General features: G+C 38.0%; 2 protein-coding genes across 3 annotated transcripts; both read right to left on the bottom strand.

The window, feature by feature from the left end:
• Nucleotides 1-1,241: 1,241 nt before the first annotated feature.
• kto (mediator complex subunit kohtalo) lies at nt 1,242-13,501 on the bottom strand. 2 transcript variants are annotated; one of them, XM_073987673.1, is made up of 11 exons: nt 12,688-13,501; nt 11,331-12,627; nt 9,333-11,263; nt 6,381-7,654; nt 6,119-6,306; nt 5,865-6,060; nt 5,487-5,798; nt 4,852-5,298; nt 2,819-3,110; nt 1,832-2,752; nt 1,242-1,772 (listed from the first exon to the last, which is right to left on the bottom strand). In XM_073987673.1, exons 1-11 carry the CDS (start codon nt 13,301-13,303, stop codon nt 1,609-1,611), a joined length of 7,638 nt encoding a protein of 2,545 aa, XP_073843774.1. In that variant the 5' UTR covers nt 13,304-13,501; the 3' UTR covers nt 1,242-1,608. The 2 variants fall into 2 exon arrangements, with proteins under 2 accessions (XP_073843774.1, XP_073843775.1); XM_073987674.1 differs by having other exon boundaries at nt 4,852-5,274.
• Nucleotides 13,502-16,212: 2,711 nt separating this feature from the next.
• On the bottom strand, nt 16,213-18,844 carry Sod1 (Superoxide dismutase 1). Its single transcript, XM_073987675.1, has 3 exons — nt 18,670-18,844; nt 16,823-17,041; nt 16,213-16,637 (listed from the first exon to the last, which is right to left on the bottom strand). The coding sequence occupies exons 1-3, from the start codon at nt 18,733-18,735 to the stop codon at nt 16,461-16,463; spliced, it is 462 nt and encodes a 153-aa protein (XP_073843776.1). The 5' UTR covers nt 18,736-18,844; the 3' UTR covers nt 16,213-16,460.
• Nucleotides 18,845-19,286: the final 442 nt, after the last annotated feature.

The following is a 19,286-nucleotide window of genomic DNA, read 5'->3' as shown; positions in this document are numbered from 1 at the left end:
AACCCAACTCCAGTTGCGTTGCAACAGCAAATTTAATAATATTACTTTCTGTTTCCGCTTTGAAATTTGTGCTTGTTTACAATTAAATTAATTAAGGTTCATAACACTGCTATTGATTAAATTTGACAACATTTTCCGTCTTTTCACTTATTTTAAATGTATGATATTCTCTTCTGGCAACGATACTAGGGTTGAGTCCATAATCGACCCCTAAAGTTCTCAACCCGTCGATAGTTAACCCACATCGTTCCCTAAGTCTGGAAACTAGGCAGGGTGGTTCCGCTACTGAAGCCAAGCAAGGATTCCAGAAAAAGTAAATCCTACAGACCGATTTCGCTTTTGTCAGCCCATAGCAAAGAACGTTGCGGTTTTAGTCCTCCCCAACGTCAAAAATAACTATTCATTTCAGCATGGGTTCTGTAAGCAGCACAGCACGACTAAGGCTTTGTACCTTCCCTGGTGACACCTGTGAGAGACTGAACTCCTATTTAAGCGTTCTGACCCTCTTTCTCCAAGTGAGGAATATGCAGATATCCGCCACTAAATCTACGATCACTCTGTTCACCACATGGACTGAGAAGAGAGTTGAATGTCGTGGTCGATGGTAGCAGAATTCCGACCATAAACTACCCCAAAATTCTAGGGGTCAAATTCAACGTTCTCGTCGTCCGCGCATACCGCAGCAGTCACATTCTTTCGTTGCAGTACATGCTGGCCCCGCCAATTCAGGCAGATCAAGAAATCTTCATGATTTAGAAGAGGTCGAGCGTTACAATAGAGAACCCCCAGATCAACAAGCATATCAAGCAGATTTTAATAACCTTCACACGGACGCAGTTGCTAAGGCCATAAGCAACTATTGCGTGAATAAAGTCCTCGGAGTACATCACCCATCCTTCGCAGCTGAGGAGCGCCAGCTTCCGCGACAAACCAGAGTAGTTTTGGCTCAATCGGGATATTGCAGTCGCATGAATTCTTACATGGCAAAGATCGATGATACTGTGCAAAACATCAGCCCAGCAACACACTGCTCCTTTTCAAAAACAACCAGCATAGCCCTGGGCAAAACTCAAATCAGCACAAGCCATATTATGCGTCAGAGAAGTCTTCTAAGAGGTATTCTAGTTTTCCTAACTGCGTTTTCTGCTAAGTATGAATTATTGATTCGGATTTTTAACAATCTATTTCAAAATGATAGAGAAAACAAATCAACTTGGTAAACATCGCAGTCATTACCTCGGTTTTTGTTTTTTATTAATATTTACTAATTTTAATTTATTTAATTTCAATTTAATACTTTCATTGTAAGTATTTATTGCATGTACTGTTTATTTCCATTTAAGTCAATCCAAATACATTTGTATATATATTACAATTGTATATTTGATCAAAACCTAAAAAAAAGACAAACTAAAAACTTACAAAGAAATGAATAAATTTTTTAATTTAAAAGATTAAATAAGAAAAGTTTTAATTTTAATTCTTAAAGTAATTAAACTAAATATATAAAATATATGTATAGAGTGTAGCTTGACGAAGATGAATGACAATGATAATAAAAGGTTCTGCTGCACATATTACCACATACATATGTACACATTTGGATAACTAATATGGTGGCGGATGTTGATATTGTGGACCTCCCATCATATTTGGTTGATTGGGCATTTGTCGTTGAAGTTGAGCTACTAGATTGGGATTTTGTTGTTGGGCTACGTTTTGATTTTGTGGTTGACCCATACCACCGGCACCAGCATTTTGAGGTCCCATGCCTGAAAGTATATACGACTCATATTATCATGTTTTGAGGGACATTTTAATTGATACTTACCCTGCATTTGCATCATTTGTTGCATTCTTTGCTGTTGTTGGAATTGTTGTTGTGTCACACCAGGTTTACCCCCTGTTGACTGTTGCCTCTGATAAGGTGGTACATTACCCTGACCCATCATATTATTCATGGTAACATTGGGTGCTTGATTCATATATTGCCCCCTTTGACCGGGCATTGCCCCCGGGCCTCGTTGTTGCTGTTGAGCCATAAAATCTGCAGGATTTGTGCGTTGATTCATTTGATTGAAACCTCCCATCATATTGGCCTGTTGATTTGGTCCTGCCGTTTGATTCATGCCTTGCTGTTGATACTGATTGAAATTTTGAAATTGCCCGGGACCACCTTGATTAACCATGCCCTGATTAACAACATTGTTGTTGCCAACACCACCCACTCCTACACCAACACCGACTCCTACATTTTGTTGCATCATTCCGCCCGTGTTGACCATGCCACTACTTGCCTGGGCAGCCATCATATTGGGATTGCCAGTGCCAGCACCACCCATCATTCCTGCAGTTTGATTCATGCCCATTTGTGCATTTGCCTGAGGATTCATGCCCTGAGCCGACATTTGTTGTTGCATCATAGGGTTTTGCCCACCCATTCCTTGGGCTCCCATGGCTACTTGATTACCCATGCCGGGTGCAATTTGATTGGGTGCAACACCGGCCATTTGATTGGGCGCCATGCCACGCATACCGGCCCTACCAAATTGCTGTTGTTGCATTTGTTGCTGCTGCACTGGGTTGAGTCCACCAGGTTGCTGTTGCGTTGGCATTCCCTGACGTTGCTGCTGTTGTTGTTGCATTGCATTAAAGTTTGGATTGTTTTGATTAAATGTTGGCTGTCGCTGGCGCAGCATATTTTGCAGCGCATGTTTTGGATTATTTATTTGGGGACGTTCGAAGCGGTTCACTGGAAAGAGAGAAGAAATTTGGCATTGCTTTAAAAAAAAGCTAAAGTTTTATATAAAGAACTTACTTTGTTGTTGCTGCTGTGTGTATTGATATTGTTGCTGTGGTTGCTGTTGTTGCATGGGATGGAACTGATTTGGCCCTTGCCATTGCTGCGCTTGTGGATTCATACCAGCCTGTTGCATAGCCTGTGGCCCACCTGGTCCCATAAAGTTCATTTGTTGATTTTGTTGTGGATTTCCCACATTCATTTGTTGTGCCATATTACCCGGTACACCTTGCATTTGTTGTTGTTGCTGCATCATAGCATTAGGATTCTGTTGCATCATTTGATTCGGATTGAATTGCTGCATGTTAACCTGTAGGTACAAAAAAGCAATATAAAACATAAATCAAATTAAGATTGAAATAACACAAAAAACGTGACACGAAACCAAGAAAAGTAAAAGTAGAAAGACTTTGGAGAGAAGCCATCTACTTCAGAAGTCAGTATAATCCTTCCAATTTCAACCGTCAGTCAGTCCGATCACTTGTGGAGAATTCTCTCTGTTGTTTCTTTGTCTAATCGTGAACAGTTGGGCGAACGGACTGCCGGATCATCGACTTCAAACCCATTGTGTGGCAAGTCTCTCTGAGTGAAGTTTGGCGTAACCCTAAAAAGGCCGATGATCGTTTCGAATCGTGTGTGATGTGATAAAGCAACCATAACAGTTTTTTAACGGAGGAAGACGTTTTTCACAGAAGGAAGAAAGCTCAGAAGACTTCCTGATTCCGATCATTGACTGATCTAAGGGAAGATACCATTCTCCTGGTGTTTGGGGATATCTTGGACCAAAAATTTACCAAGTTAGTCCCTTAAAGTAAATACCTACGATGTTGGCGCCTACAGCTGTACCTGCTAAAAGTGCACCAAATATTAATGCTAGGACAGGTGATGCACCGGCAATCTCAAAGGACAAGGATATAGCCAAGATTGGTGCAAACCATTCTACGGCTGACAGGACCGAAGTTATGGGCGGAGACGACCAAAACGGAACTCTTCGATCAACTGGAAGATTTGTTCCAGAAGGAGGTCATCCTCATCAGAAGTAAACTCAGGTACATGAGAAAAATCGGAAAAAACTTACACTCAGCTAGCTTCAGGTGGATAAGATTTTTATCCCAGACCCTGCGGCCGATAAAGCCAATGCCTCTAAAGAAGCTGCGACAAAAAGCAGAAAAGTGGAGAAGGCGGATCTTACTGCCTCATGCATTGTGGTGGAGTCAAATTCCGTGCCGAAACCAGAAAAGAAGAAGGCTAAGAAACCAACCTCCAAGCCAAACCAAAGGGGATAAATAGAAGAAGGAATTTGCTTCTAATCTTGATTCTAGGAACTTGCACAGACTGTGAGAAAGTCAAGGTGCTTGGGCCGACTATCAAACCATAATCTTGAGTAGGCGAATGGAGCATAAAACTGTGAAACTCAGTCTTCGCCCAAGAATATTATGGTTTCTCAGGCAGGCATCGACCTATGCAGCTATCCTTTGCCAGAGAACAAGATGAAAAAGTCCAGTATTGAGAAGGTCGATATCTCCCACCTTACGCCAGACAGGCCCCAATGATACCCAGTGACGACCTTCGAGTGGCATTTACTGACAGAGCTAACCCCGATGGGAGAATCAGCGATGTTCACCGGTTGTTAGTCGAAACCGGTCATCGGAGTTCCATTGTTTCTGCGCAGATAAATCAGGGTGACTGCCAGTTCGACAGCGCCGTTCTTCCAAAGGGAGTCAATGTAATTAACTGCTAGATTTCTTCGTTCACGTGAACTCTGGGAAGGGGATAATCTTGCTGGCGGTCTCCATATCTGAAACACCATCCACCTACCGTGGAGAAAATAAGGCTTTCCCACAAATTTAGCGAGTCAAAAGAGATGAATCAGCCAGCCCCAAAACAAAGCAACCTGGGCGGGTGGTTTCCCAACCAACCAACCCTTCTCCACCTTTGACTGCACGGACAAAATTTGAACATAAGGAATTATTTTTTTAAAGATTAACGAATTATTCTGTTGGTTTCGAATGAAAAAATTGTATTACTCTCTTTAACCAAATTTTACTTACATTTCCACCCATTTGCATATTCATTTGCATTTGACCCATTTGTTGTTGTGGATTCATTCCCTGCTGGGCTTGTTGCGGCATCTGTTGTTGTTGCTGTGGCTGTTGTTGTTGCTGCTGTTGTTGAGCCGCCATTTGTTGTTGCTGTTGCTGCGGCATCTGTTGTTGCTGCTGCTGTTGTTGCTGTTGCTGCTGCTGTTGAGGTATGACTTGTTGCTGTTGACCAGGAACTTGCTGTTGTGGTACCTGTCCCACTTGTTGTCCAGTTATTTGTGGTGTTTGTTGTGCAGCGGCTGCTGCCGGGGCATTTTTCGGTTGTTTTGGTTTACGCTTACGTGTGGTACCTTTACCACGACCACGACCTGTAACAACAGCACTCGGAGATTGATCCACGGATGACGGGGTATCAGCTTTCATTTCATCCTTCTGTAAGAAAGGTGGGGTTGGTGTCTATTGGCGGTGGCAAGGCAACAATGAACACAAACACACACACATAAAAAGGGAAATTAAAAATAAATAAATAAAAATTAATGAAAAAAGAATAAATAAACAATATGCAAAATATATAAAAAAACATTTAGCTTTTGTAAAATAAGCAACGAAAATAAGCCAAAATTAAAAAAAAAAAAAATAACTACCACAGGTACCACAGGAACGGGTTCAACCTCTTCTGGAGGTAACGGCAGTGCTTCATAGTAGTACGAACTTGGCTTAACCAAACTGTGAGTGTGATATTTGAGATTTCGATGGGTATCTTCATAGGTCAGGGGTTTGCGTTCCAGTTTAACGGCACCGAACCAAACCCATGATAATGGTGCCGGGTTTTTATGACCCTCCAATATATCCCAAACAGATATGCGCTGTTTATCCGATATTCGCATAAGTTTCTTATCCATGTCATTTATTTTATTGCCCTTCTGATCCAAGGCGGCGGGCTCACAGGATATAACCTAAAAATGGTAATAACAATATTTAAAAAATATTTACTTTTTCATTTAAATTTTTGCTAATAATACCTCGGTGGGTTGTTTATATAGCGGCAATAGTTGTCTTATGACCTTTATGGATGCATTATTCTTTTCCCCGATTTCTTTCTTTAATTTCTTCATTAGATTTGAGTACAAACGTTCATCTCTTTCCGATTGGCCATCTGAGACCAATGTGGAATGCACTAATGTTGTCAACATATCCACAACAGTGGTAAAAAGTTCTCTGGAAATTACAATTTATTAATTGGTACTAATTTAAAATAATGTTTTGAATAAATTACCTGTTTGTACTCAAATCTATGACTCCCTGGCAGACCAGTTGCACCAACAATATTGCCCAATCAGTTATGGAAGTACTATTCTTTTGTATGGAATCAAACATTCCACCGACCAAAGAGAATCGCAGTTGTAGGGCATCAAGCATTTCCTCTCTGCCCTGGGGATCATCTACGCCACCCATGGTATCAAACTTGGTTATACAAGAAGAAGAACAGAAAGAAGAATCATATTTATGGTGTCTATTTTATACTTTCCAAACCTTACCTCTGCATAGGATTGCAAACACTGTGACAACTGGGAATGCAATGAAACCAAGAGGCTCTCTTTATACTCATCCTGTCCCTTTAGACAAGTTAGAATAAGCCCCAAAAATGGTTGATAGTTAAGTGGCATTTTCTTATTCCGTGAACTGCCATTGGAACCATTACTATAACTACTACTGGCACTGCCACAGCTATTACTCTTCTCCCGTTCATCTCCACTGCAAGAACTGTTATTATCCGCCTTGGAAGTTTTTGAGAAATAATTCATACTCTCCAATACTTGGCCTGCCACACGCAAAATACGACCCTGCACAGCAGGAGTTAATTTAGATACCAATGGAGCCACAAGCCATGTTGAGGGCTTTGGTCTATATTCCGTTTTACCACCACTTCCCGTCACCACTTCTTCCATAAGGAATACATCAATTGCGGCCCGGGCTACAGTATCTAACCATGTCATTAGCTCCGAGGCATTGTTCATGCTCTGTTTATGCATTAGTTGCAAATCCAACCAGGATATGCGCAGTGTCCACTGGCCAAGATTTTCCAAAATTCTCACAATCATAGAACGTTGATCCAATTCGGAAATTATGTTGTATTCTGCTTCTGAATAACATATCATATGGAGTATAGATTGCGATTGTTTTGGGGTAAGCATATCATCGATAACCATATCGCAAAGCTTGTCGGCATTCTTGAGGCATCGCTCTAGGACATGTTCTTGGGCACAGATTTGTTTAAGGACATGTTGGGCAAATTCTAATAAAGATATTTGTTCTCCTCCTGGACCCTGATTGGCATTTAGGGGAGTTGTTGAAAGGGGCTGAGACATATCATGATCATGATCTCCGGTTAGACTATTCAAATCACTTGTACCCAAAATTTGACTTATGTCAACGGGTCGATCATTACTTTTGGGTGTGCTGCCAGGGTGGACAGGAGTATTGAAGCCACTTCCACGTTTTCCACTAGTACCGCCACCTCCTCCCCCACTACCAAAAGCGCCAGTCGAGCTATTACCTCCCATAGTGGGTGTTTTAAGGGCTGTGGTATCAACGACAATCAGAATAGCTTTCAGTACAGCCAATACCGCTTCAAGAGGTATATTTTTGTGAGCAGCTATAAGAAGATGGCGATCACAACTTAATTTTATATTTGAAGAACTGCTAACGGCATTCAAGGGGTTTGGTGAAGTGCTAACCGAATACATGCCAGGTTGGGGAATTTCAATTGTTTTGAATAGTTTTAGAACCAAATGACAGGTTAGGCGGGCTCCTGGAAAAGAGATGATAAATAAGTAAATGCTAAGAAAATCATCACAATGTTCTATATAAGTCTCCACGCAGTTTTATGCCTAGAAAATCTTGGTCTCCACCAACATTTTTCTATAGAAAATCGTATGGTGTCCACCAAATACTTTCTATAGAAAATATTAGTCTCTACACAAACATTTTTTATAGAAAAATCTTTGTCTCTGCACAAAATTTTCTATTGAAAATCTTAGCCTCCAAAAATATTTTCTGTAGAAAATATTGCTCTCCACCAAAAAATTTCTATAGCAAATCTTGGTCTCCCCCAAAATTTGTGTATAGTAAATATTGATCACCACAAACATTTTCTATAAAAAATCTTAGTCTCAACCAAAATTTTTTTTATATCTTGGTCGCAACCAAATATTTGTATTGAAAACCATGGTCTGCATCAAAAATTTTCTATAGAAAATCTTGGTCTCCACAAAATTTTCTATAGAAAATCTTGGTCTCCACAAAAATTTTCTATAGAAAATCTTGGTCTCCACAAAAATTTTCTATAGAAAATCTTGGTCTCCACAAAAATTTTCTATAGAAAATCTTGGTCTCCACAAAAATTTTCTATAGAAAATCTTGGTCTCCACAAAAATTTTCTATAGAAAATCTTGGTCTCCACAAAAATTTTCTATAGAAAATCTTGGTCTCCACAAAAATTTTCTATAGAAAATCTTGGTCTCCACAAAAATTTTCTATAGAAAATCTTGGTCTCCACAAAAATTTTCTATAGAAAATCTTGGTCTCCACAAAAATTTTCTATAGAAAATCTTGGTCTCCACAAAAATTTTCTATAGAAAATCTTGGTCTCCACAAAAATTTTCTATAGAAAATCTTGGTCTCCACAAAAATTTTCTATAGAAAATCTTGGTCTCCACAAAAATTTTCTATAGAAAATCTTGGTCTCCACAAAAATTTTCTATAGAAAATCTTGTTCTCCACAAAAATTTTCTATAGAAAATCTTGGTCTCCACAAAAATTTTCTATAGAAAATCTTGGTCTCCACAAAAAATTTCTATAGAAAATCTTGGTCTCCACAAAAATTTTCTATAGAAAATCTAGGTCTCCACAAAAATTTTCTATAGAAAATCTAGGTCTCCACAAAAATTTTCTATAGAAAATCTAGGTCTCCACAAAAATTTTCTATAGAAAATCTTGGTCTCCACAAAAATTTTCTATAGAAAATCTTGGTCTCCACAAAAATTTTCTATAGAAAATCTTGGTCTCCACAAAAATTTTCTATAGAAAATCTTGGTCTCCACAAAAATTTTCTATAGAAAATCTTGGTCTCCACAAAAATTTTCTATAGAAAATCTTGGTCTCCACAAAAATTTTCTATAGAAAATCTTGGTCTCCACAAAAATTTTCTATAGAAAATCTTGGTCTCCACAAAAATTTTCTATAGAAAATCTTGGTCTCCACAAAAATTTTCTATAGAAAATCTTGGTCTCCACAAAAATTTTCTATAGAAAATCTTGGTCTCCACAAAAATTTTCTATAGAAAATCTTGGTCTCCACAAAAATTTTCTATAGAAAATCTTGGTCTCCACAAAAATTTTCTATGGAAAATCTTGCTCTCTACCAAAAATTTTCTATAGAAAATCTTGATCTCCGCCAAATTTTTAAACCTAAAAACTTCCATTACTCACCAGATTCTGCATCAGCTGTTATCTCTCCACAACCCTCCGGATATGCATTCGCCAATGTTGGCAAGGCAAAATTCAATACAAAATCAGCCAAAGAGAAACAGTGGCGGGCCACTAAAATGCATATAAATACCGCCAATGAATTATGGATTTTACTATTTTGAATGTCGATTTGACATAGATGAGGATAACGTGTCTTCTTCATGGCATTACAGATGCTCTGTAAAGCTGCTATCCATTCCTCGGATAGGGCATTACAACCAGCCGTTAATTCAGCACAGGCAATGGCGATATCATTGAGACGATCATTATCAGTTTCATGGCAAACAGCAAAAATTACATTCGATACAAAACTATAGATATTGGCTGGAGATTCATGCAGCTGTCTTAGCCATAGGGGATCAATTTTACCACCTCTCTTGGGCGAAGCGAAGAATTCTTGCATAAATTGGGCATTGTAGGTTTGTGGCACCATACCCAATTGTTCCGGTTGATTGATGATGTCTTTGAACTTTTTAATATTGGCAATTTGTAAGAAAAATTCTGCTTCCTGATCTTTGGAGCGTAACAGATGACAAGCTTCATAGAGATCATTTAAATATGCCAAAATACAACGTTCAGCCGAACTGCATTCTGCTGGGTTTGTTACGTGTTTGATGATGCGACACAAGCCTTCAAATACGGAAATTGTTTGTTCGGGCGACAGAAGCAGGCAGCTATGATAACGCCTTAATATGCCCACAATATACAAACCCAATGATGTGGTATAACTTCGTATCATATTTGATTTTTTCGCCTGCAATTGATTCTCCACTTCGGGCAGCTCCTTAAGGATTTGATCGCATAACTCCAATAGACTATGAATATTCAAAGCCATTTCCATTAAATCGAAAAGAAAGGCTACATGCTCCTGAACCGGCAAGTAGTTGTTACTTCCCACAGCAAAGCCGTTTAGCTGCTCCAAAACTGTGGCCGCACATTGGGATGTTACCACATGTTGATCAAAGTAAGCCATGTTTTGACATTTACTGGTCGTGGCTTCAAAATTGAATTCATTGCGTGAATGTTTCTTCACCTTACCACCCTCGGCTACATCAATACTAAATTTTTTAGTAAATAATTTACAAATTTCCTTGGACATTTTCTTGACGGCATGTTTCTTTTCATCACGTTCCTTGCCCACTCCAAATAGAAGGATATATCTTTGATTTGATTCACTGCTATATGACATGGATGGATCATCTTGGGGTATGGGAAAATGTTTAGTGTAGATATAGTGGCGAGATATCGAATTACCACTATTGCTGTTATTGTGTTCGGGAATTTTGGGACTATCTGGTGCTTGTACCTGACCCTTTTCTTTGATGTTTTGTAAGATCTTTTCCAAATCATCGTCCACATTGGAATCATCGTATTCATTGTGCTTGAAATCCAGACCAGATGTAAAATCATCATCAAATCCTTGATTGGTTGGTGGTGGTGTTACAGGTTTATTTGAGACGGGTCCAGAAACACCGCTGTTTGTCACCATATTTGATGCCTTATTGCTGAGATTAGCACCATTCATGCCATTGGCTCCTTCCAAAAGATCTCCGCGAGATATTAATGTATACATATAGGCATTGTGGGAGAAAACATCATGACGTATCAGGGCACTGAACAGGTGTACCAAATTTGTGAATTGTGTACGATTGGGCGTACTGCCATTTTCATCGAGTACTGGGGCATCATGATCTAGGAAATTCATGAGAACCGATTGAAATACTGGCAAGCCACCAATTAAACCAGCCCCCGAGGCTATGGAGTCTTTGTCGTCATTTGGATTACTACCGTTGCCCTGACCATTGTTTAGGTCATCCGAAGAAGGTGTTGTAACTTCGATTTGACGTTTGTCCAATAAAATTGCCACCACAATTGCACGATGCTCACCCCACCTGAAAAGAGAGGAGAAAGCAGAACATCAAATCATCCGGGTTTTGTTTTTCATTTCTTACGACTTACCTTTGACTTGAAACTGCCCATTCACATAAAATTTTCACCGTATTACCATCCACTGTATTCGCATCATACTCTTGACGTATCTCTTTCATTTCACCATTCGGCCCCACCTCACGTCGCACACTTACAAACGGCTGGAATATATTCGCATACAGGGTATCAATGGAATTATTTTGATCCATCAGATCAAAACAATGAGTATCCAAATAATCGAGTATGGTCAGGACGTGGGTGTAAGAATTCTTATTGGCATTTTGCCATTTCTCGGCAAACCAACGATTCTCAGCATGTTTGGAACGTAAAATAATTTCCGATTCTATGGAACGCAATTGACGACGCACCTCGTTATTGGTTAAGGGGCATTTAGAAGGCATTGGCAATGCAGATGGTGCCAAGGGCAAGTGATCCAAGGGGCTACCACACAATGAGGCTGGGGCACGATTTTCACCAATGCCACACCAAACCATAGCTGCGGGACACTCTATGGTAACTATTTGCAAGATGCTACTCAAATACAGAACAATGTCCCGATGGTGTGGACATGTTAGATACTCATTTAGGGCCACCTCATAGGGATCGAGTGGGGTCTTTTTCTTCTCGCCTCCCTCACCATCACCCTCAACATCATCCACATCCATTGGTGTGACGCCTTGCAAGGCTAATAGGGGTTTTGGTTGCTGGTGACTTACACCAAGTTGTTGTTGGTCAATGACGCTATTTAACAAACTCGTAAGCTTCTTGGCCACAATATAAGCCATCTTACGACACAATCTCTCCGACTGAACAAAATCATGCATATACTGCAAGGCGAATGTTAGTATGAGCTTTTTCAATGATTCATCAATTGTGGTTTGGCTACGCATTTTATCCAACAGCTCCAAGATCCAATTTAGAAATTCTTGCCTATCCAGCAGCTGTTCCTCGTGCATATATTTCGCCAGTTGGGCGCAATAATTCCAGTACTTCAAAGCATTGCGATTGTCTTCAAAATTACTGCCACTGCCCGATATTGTGGAGCCCGAGGCAGGCATGTTATTACCCCCCGACAAGACACTGGGATTGCTGGAACATCCTACTATGGAAGAACTGTTATTGGTCATCGATCCCATAGACGGTCCCGTCGATGACTGGCTATTTGCTGGACTAAGCATGGGAACGGGACTGGCCATGGAATGTACTGCCGTATTCAAAGTGCTGGGGGTATGGACACTTGAATTAGCAGCATTTTGTTGTCCATTACTATTACTATGGGTAGTAGGAGCACCATAACCACTCATCAATGCTCTTTCAGCGGGAGTACCTAAAAACAATAACAATAATTCCATCTTATTTTTCTATATATATTTTCCTTTGTACTTACATTTCTCGCTCAAGTGATAGTATTCCTGCAGCTTGGGTAGCAGATCTTTCATGAACTTAATTAATATCCCGGTCCACTCTGTTACCGGATCAATTAAATTTCTCTTCTTATTTTTCGATTCAGACACCCCAGCCGTATAGGCAGCACTTAGTTTAATATACCATGTTGCCCTCTGCATATTTACCTGATGGTCGCACAATGTAATCAATATCTCCTCCTTTTTATTAAATGAGGGTGCCTTCTTGGCCAAACTAAGCAACGGTTTATTTCCGGCCAAATCTTTAAACCAGGCATCCAATGCACTTTTTGTCCTTGGCGAGACAGGCCAGAAATTTTCTTTAATATTGAATTGTTGCTTCTTACGCACCGTATCCTGCAGAGTCATCAACTCTTCCTTCTTTGCCAGTATGGCATTGAAAAATGAGGCCACCTTACTGGCGTTAACATTCGATGTATGGGCTGTGCCAAATTCATCGGAAAGTGGTGGCATAGTGGCAAATCCATGTTTAACATTTGATGGTGTCAATTCATCTTCGCGTTGTCGGGCATCTTGTGGATATATATCTGGTGGCCCAAGTGCACGCTTTAAAGGTCGTTTTTCTTGTAGCAAAAGCATTGTGCGAGGATTGAGACCTCAAATGCCTATAATTGTGTATTTTTATCTTGATTTTTCTATTTAACTCTGTTTTTGGAAGCGACAAAATTACAATTCACAACTTTCTTCCACTACTGATACTTAATTCAATATGGCGGATCATCGGTTTTGTCTGCTACTGACAATGACATGAAACAAGAAAATTGAAAAGAAAATAAAGACTGATAAAGATCAGGTGAAGGAAATTTGTGCCAAACTATGTTTGTTTAGAATGAGAGTGGAATGGAAGAATTGAACCAAAACATTCTTCTTCTTATTCAGATTTGCTCGCGTGGAATGATAACAGGGTTATTGTTTAGAATGTGAGACACAAACAAATGGGAAGCAAATCTAAACAGCTGTTGAAAAAAGTGATCTACAAGTTGGGTTTTAATTCGAAAGTCGATAATTGAAGTAGCTTTGAGTGAGAAGCGCTGTCTGGTTACTCGCTATTTTCGGTGGACACAAAGATTTTCTATCGAACATTTTTAATGGAGACTACGATTTTCTATAAAAAATTTGGTGGACACAAGATTTTCTACCGAACACTTTCAATGGAGACCACGATTTTCTATAGAAAATTTGGTGGAGACCACGATTTTCTATAGAAAATTTGGTGGAGACCACGATTTTCTATAGAAAATTTGGTGGAGACCACGATTTTCTATAGAAAATTTGGTGGAGACCACGATTTTCTATAGAAAATTTGGTGGAGACCACGATTTTCTATAGAAAATTTGGTGGAGACCACGATTTTCTATAGAAAATTTGGTGGAGACCACGATTTTCTATAGAAAATTTGGTGGAGACCACGATTTTCTATAGAAAATTTGGTGGAGACCACGATTTTCTATAGAAAATTTGGTGGAGACCACGATTTTCTATAGAAAATTTGGTGGAGACCACGATTTTCTATAGAAAATTTGGTGGAGACCACGATTTTCTATAGAAAATTTGGTGGAGACCACGATTTTCTATAGAAAATTTGGTGGAGACCACGATTTTCTATAGAAAATTTGGTGGAGACCACGATTTTCTATAGAAAATTTGGTGGAGACCACGATTTTCTATAGAAAATTTGGTGGAGACCACGATTTTCTATAGAAAATTTGGTGGAGACCACGATTTTCTATAGCACATTTGGTGGAGACCACGATTTTTTATAGCACATTTGGTGGAGACCACGATTTTTTATAGCACATTTGGTGGAGACCACGATTTTTTATAGCACATTTGGTGGAGACCACGATTTTTTATAGCACATTTGGTGGAGACCACGATTTTCTATAGAAATTTTGGTGGAGACCACGAATTTCTGTAGAAATTTTGGTGGAGACCACGATTTTCTATAGAAAATTTTTGGTCGAGACCACGATTTTCTATAGAAAATTTTTGGTCGAGACCACGATTTTCTATAGAAAATTTTTGGTCGAGACCACGATTTTCTATAGAAAATTTTTGGTCGAGACCACGATTTTCTATAGAAAATTTTTGGTCGAGACCACGATTTTCTATAGAAAATTTTTGGTCGAGACCACGATTTTCTATAGAAAATTTTTGGTCGAGACCACGGTCTCCCTTTAGATTTTGTAGATAAAATTATTGTTCTCCATCAAATTGTCTCTACAAAATCTTTATATCAACCAAATTGGTCTCCACCAAATTTTCCATAGAAAATATTGGTCTCCATTAATTTTTTAATAGGAATCCTGATCTCCAAGTTTTCTATAGAAAATCGTGGTCTCGACCAAAAATTTTCTATAGAAAATTTTTGGTCGAGACCACGATTTTCTATGGAAAATTTTTGGTCGAGACCACGATTTTCTATAGAAAATTTTTGGTCGAGACCACGATTTTCTATAGAAAATTTTTGGTCGAGACCACGATTTTCTATAGAAAATTTTTGGTCGAGACCACGATTTTCTATAGAAAATTTTTGGTCGAGACCACGATTTTCTATAGAAAACTTGGAGATCAGGATTCCTATTAAAAAATTAATGGAGACCAATATTTTCTATGGAAAATTTGGTGGAGACCAATTTGGTTGATATAAAGATTTTGTAGAGACAATTTGATGGAGAACAATAATTTTATCTACAAAATCTAAAGGGAGACCAAGATTTTCTGTATACCAAACTGGATGGAGATTTATAGAGGACTTTATGAATATTTACTTACATTTTACTTGATTATCATCTCCTGTGCAGGTGCCCGCCTAACCTGTTTAGTTCTGAAACTATTCATAACAATTTAAATTCCCCAACCTGGCATGTATTCGGTTAGCACTTCACCAAACCATTTGAATGCAATTAGCAGTTCTTGAAACACATATAAAATTATGCTGTACTCGTCATGCAAGTTTGCTGTACTGAAAGCTATTCTAATTGTCGTTAATTTCACAGCCCTTAAAACACATAGAATGACCGGTAATAGCTCCACCGGTACCTATTGCAGTGAAGGAGGCGGCAGTGCTTTCGGTAGTTTAACCGGATATCATGACATGTCACAGCCCTATTTTCCCTATATATTCCGACATTTGCTTGATAGGTATTGCCATATGCTTTCCGGCGATATCATTTTGTAGTAATCAGTTCAGTTGAACCGGGTCTTACCTGAGTTTTGTACTTTCAAGTCAAGTCCGTCCCCAAGAAAATTATATATTCTCGTAATCAGCAAAACAATATTTACCTCCAGAAAAAAAATTAAAAAAATGGAAAGGTTTTACTAACCCATTGTTCTTCCGAAAAATATACTTATTAATATAAAAGACAAACATGTATTTCTCCACCAATATCTTTATATACCTCCAGAAAAAAAATTAAAAAAATGGAAAGGTTTTACTAACCCATTGTTCTTCCGAAAAATATACTTATTAATATAAAAGACAAACATTTATTTCTCCACCAATATCTTTATTCAATAGATTCTTTAGAATTGCAAATAGTTTGCGCTGACATGTATACATTTAATTGTATACATATATTCATGTTTTTGTTTCAGCTATATGTATAAGGAAACTTGTTAAGGATTATTAATTATAAAGCTCTTCTATGAAGTGGCTTCAATATGTAGATTAAACACAAATGGAAATATGTATGTGTGGTTAATGTTATGGAAATCAATTGAAGTCAATGACGATTTAAATTTTAGCAATTCCAATAACACCACAACCAATACGAGCGCCAGCATTTCCTGTGGATTTGCTCAATTCGTGTCCACCTTTGCCCAAATCATCGGGATCAGCATGAACGACAATGGTGCGGCCCAAAATGCTGTTAGCACCAAACAAGCTGATTTGAGAATCAGTAATGTTTACCTAGAAACATGAAAGTTTAGGTATATAATTACTGTGTGGTCTTATATAATTATATGCCTGTCCAGAACATGGAAGAATCTACAATTTTTACCACGATAACACTTTATCCTTTATATCGAAAAAATAGTAAAAATTAGTAGATTCTTGCAGTTCTGGAACAGACCAATAGTTTATATCAATCTTACCTTTGTAGGGCCATCACCACTGGCTTCAATATTTCCCAAATCACCAACATGGCGGTTTTCATCGGAGGGAGCACCATGTTCCTTGCCTTTGGGATTGAAATGGGGACCAGCAGAAGTACATCCATTAGTGTTGTCACCAAATTCATGAACATGGAAGCCATGTAAGCCCTTAGCCAAGCCGGTAACTTCACCAGTTACAACAACTGGAGATGATTCATCCTAGAACATCGAGAATTTATTAGTAAAAGTTTTCGAAATCAATATCAGAATAAAATATTCACTTCAAAAATTAAAGAATATATATATGGGTGAATATTGCGAAAAGACTTGTTTTTGGGGTCGAAAACAGCAAAGTGCGAAAATGGGGTTGAACAATTTTATGCATTAATTAGCGATGGGTATACGCGGTATATACCCAAAACTTGGGTAAATACCCAGTAAATACCTTTTTTCGATGTTTATTTGGGCATTTAAACATTTATTTTGAAATGACATTTTGTTTTTATGTCATATAGAAAAACAAAAAATAACAAAAAATACAAGAAAATAGCTTTAAATTCGCGGTTTCAATATTTTATATGCTTCACATCTATTGTTAACGTCAGTTGTGGGCTGCAGGCTGCAAAAAGTACAATTTTTCCAGAGAGGACCAAATCTCAATATAAACAAAGAAAATCGAGGATATATTTATATAGTCTCTTGATATATGTATGTATGTGATACCATGAGACCTGGTCCATCAATGGTGTTTTCCTTCAAGGCACAGTTCAACCAAGCGTTCCAAATGCTTCAAAATACCAGAAAGGATGCTGTTACTACTTTTAGGAGGTTTGTCAAAATATGGACCAAAATAGCTCCTATTTAAGATGTTTTCATATGTGCAATAAAAAATTTTATTGGCTTATCTTTCCTTTACCGACCCACCTCAGAAAGTTATGAAAAAATTACCACAGATAGTGCTTTTTATCCCGATTCCAACCATGTATTGCTTTTGTTGCGGAAATGTATACTTCCCGAGATATGGGCCTCCAAAGTTCCACAAAGGCCCTAGTCTAAAATGTTGGCAAACCACCACAGAAAATTATTAAAAAATTACCACAGATAGTACTTTTTACACCGAATCCAACGATGTATTGCTTTTGTTGGGGAAATGTATACTTCCCAAGATATGGGCCTCCAAAGTTCCACAAAGTTTAGGCGCCAATCATTATAGAAAAGTTTAATTTTGTCTCTTGTTGGATATTCTCACAACTAATAACTTAAACTTAATTTTTGTTCCAACGACTAATAACTTAAACTTAATTTTTGTTTGTCAATTGATGAATTAATTCAAGCTCGAGGTCAAATAACACAAATAAATTTGAAAGGTCTAAAAAAACTCGGAATAAAACTTAATTTTTGTTGACAATTTTGCTCTTCACTGTAAAAGTAGATAATTTATGTAGTTGGCAACGCATAAATTCCTCAACTAGCAAAGAAATTGATAAACCAAGTCTTTTTTTTTTATTGCGTATTCATTGAATGTGCAAATTAATGTATTTACCATAAAATCGTATATTTTAATATTAATTAAATTTGTAGTGCATAAGTAAATTTGTGTATCCAGTAAATTGTACCTTGCATTACACACTGGCCCTTCCTGACACCCAACATGGACATACAAACATGATATTCATTTTTTTTATCGCCTCTTACCGGCTTCAATATTATTTTAGCAAAAAAACTCTTATCGTTGTATGCGTGCCTATTGTATCTTGACCTTCAAACCCATAAATTAAGATTTTTTTAGAAAAATGTAGAAGGTAGAAAATCGGTGCCCTTTTAAGTCCACAATCATGTCTACTTACAGCTTGTTCAAAGAAAACAGTGCCCTTGGCATCGCCGTTAATAACACAGACAGCTTTAGCAGGCATTTTTATGTGATTTAATTTGTCTTTTTAAGAAAAATACCGCAAAATTTGCTGATAATCGCTCGAGATTTATTTGATGAATGAGCTGAGAATTTCACTTAGAACATTAATAATGGCACCATATTCGGTACATTTTCGTACAACGTACTATTTGGGGTCAAGAAAATATATGGTGTTGCAGTTATTCGCAACGTCACGTATTAATAATTGGTAACTCGGCTCTGGAGTTTATTTTGACGTTAGCGGCGTAAACGCCTGTTACACTATGAAATTATTGGTCTGTTCCAGTACTGCAAGAATCTATTAATTTTTACAATTTTTTCCGATAACATAAAGGAAAAAATGTTATCGTAGTAAAAAATAGTAGCGTCTTGCAGGTTCTGGAACAGAGCACATACTATGATTTAAACTGTCAATCCCATAAAATAAACGTCAAATAAAATCAAGTGGATTTAGAACTGCGATTTATTTGACGTATATACTATGGAATTGACATTTGAAATCGAGTGGATTTATAAGTCTAAACATACTATTAGTATAGTTTGAATTTCATT

Source organism: Musca autumnalis, unplaced genomic scaffold, assembly GCF_047663935.1.
Source record: "Musca autumnalis isolate F117 unplaced genomic scaffold, ASM4766393v1 scaffold_4, whole genome shotgun sequence".
Classification (NCBI taxonomy): Eukaryota; Metazoa; Arthropoda; class Insecta; order Diptera; family Muscidae; genus Musca; species Musca autumnalis.
This window is presented reverse-complemented; position numbering and strand designations above follow the sequence as displayed.

Bases quoted from the DNA above. Each gene is read 5' to 3' on its own strand.
- kto (XM_073987673.1), bottom strand. From the start codon at position 13,303: ATGCTTTTGCTACAAGAAAAACGACCTTTAAAGCGTGCACTTGGGCCA. The intron at 5,299-5,486 runs GTAGTTATTTTT...CACCGCCAATAG, and splicing joins CCGTTCCTGTGGTACCTGTG to ACACCAACCCCACCTTTCTT. The intron at 3,111-4,851 runs GTAAGTAAAATT...TTGTACCTACAG, and splicing joins ATATGCAAATGGGTGGAAAT to GTTAACATGCAGCAATTCAA.
- Sod1 (XM_073987675.1), bottom strand. From the start codon at position 18,735: ATGCCTGCTAAAGCTGTCTGTGTTATTAACGGCGATGCCAAGGGCACT. The intron at 17,042-18,669 runs GTAAGTAGACAT...TCGATGTTCTAG, and splicing joins CTGTTTTCTTTGAACAAGCT to GATGAATCATCTCCAGTTGT. The intron at 16,638-16,822 runs GTAAGATTGATA...TCATGTTTCTAG, and splicing joins GTGGTGATGGCCCTACAAAG to GTAAACATTACTGATTCTCA.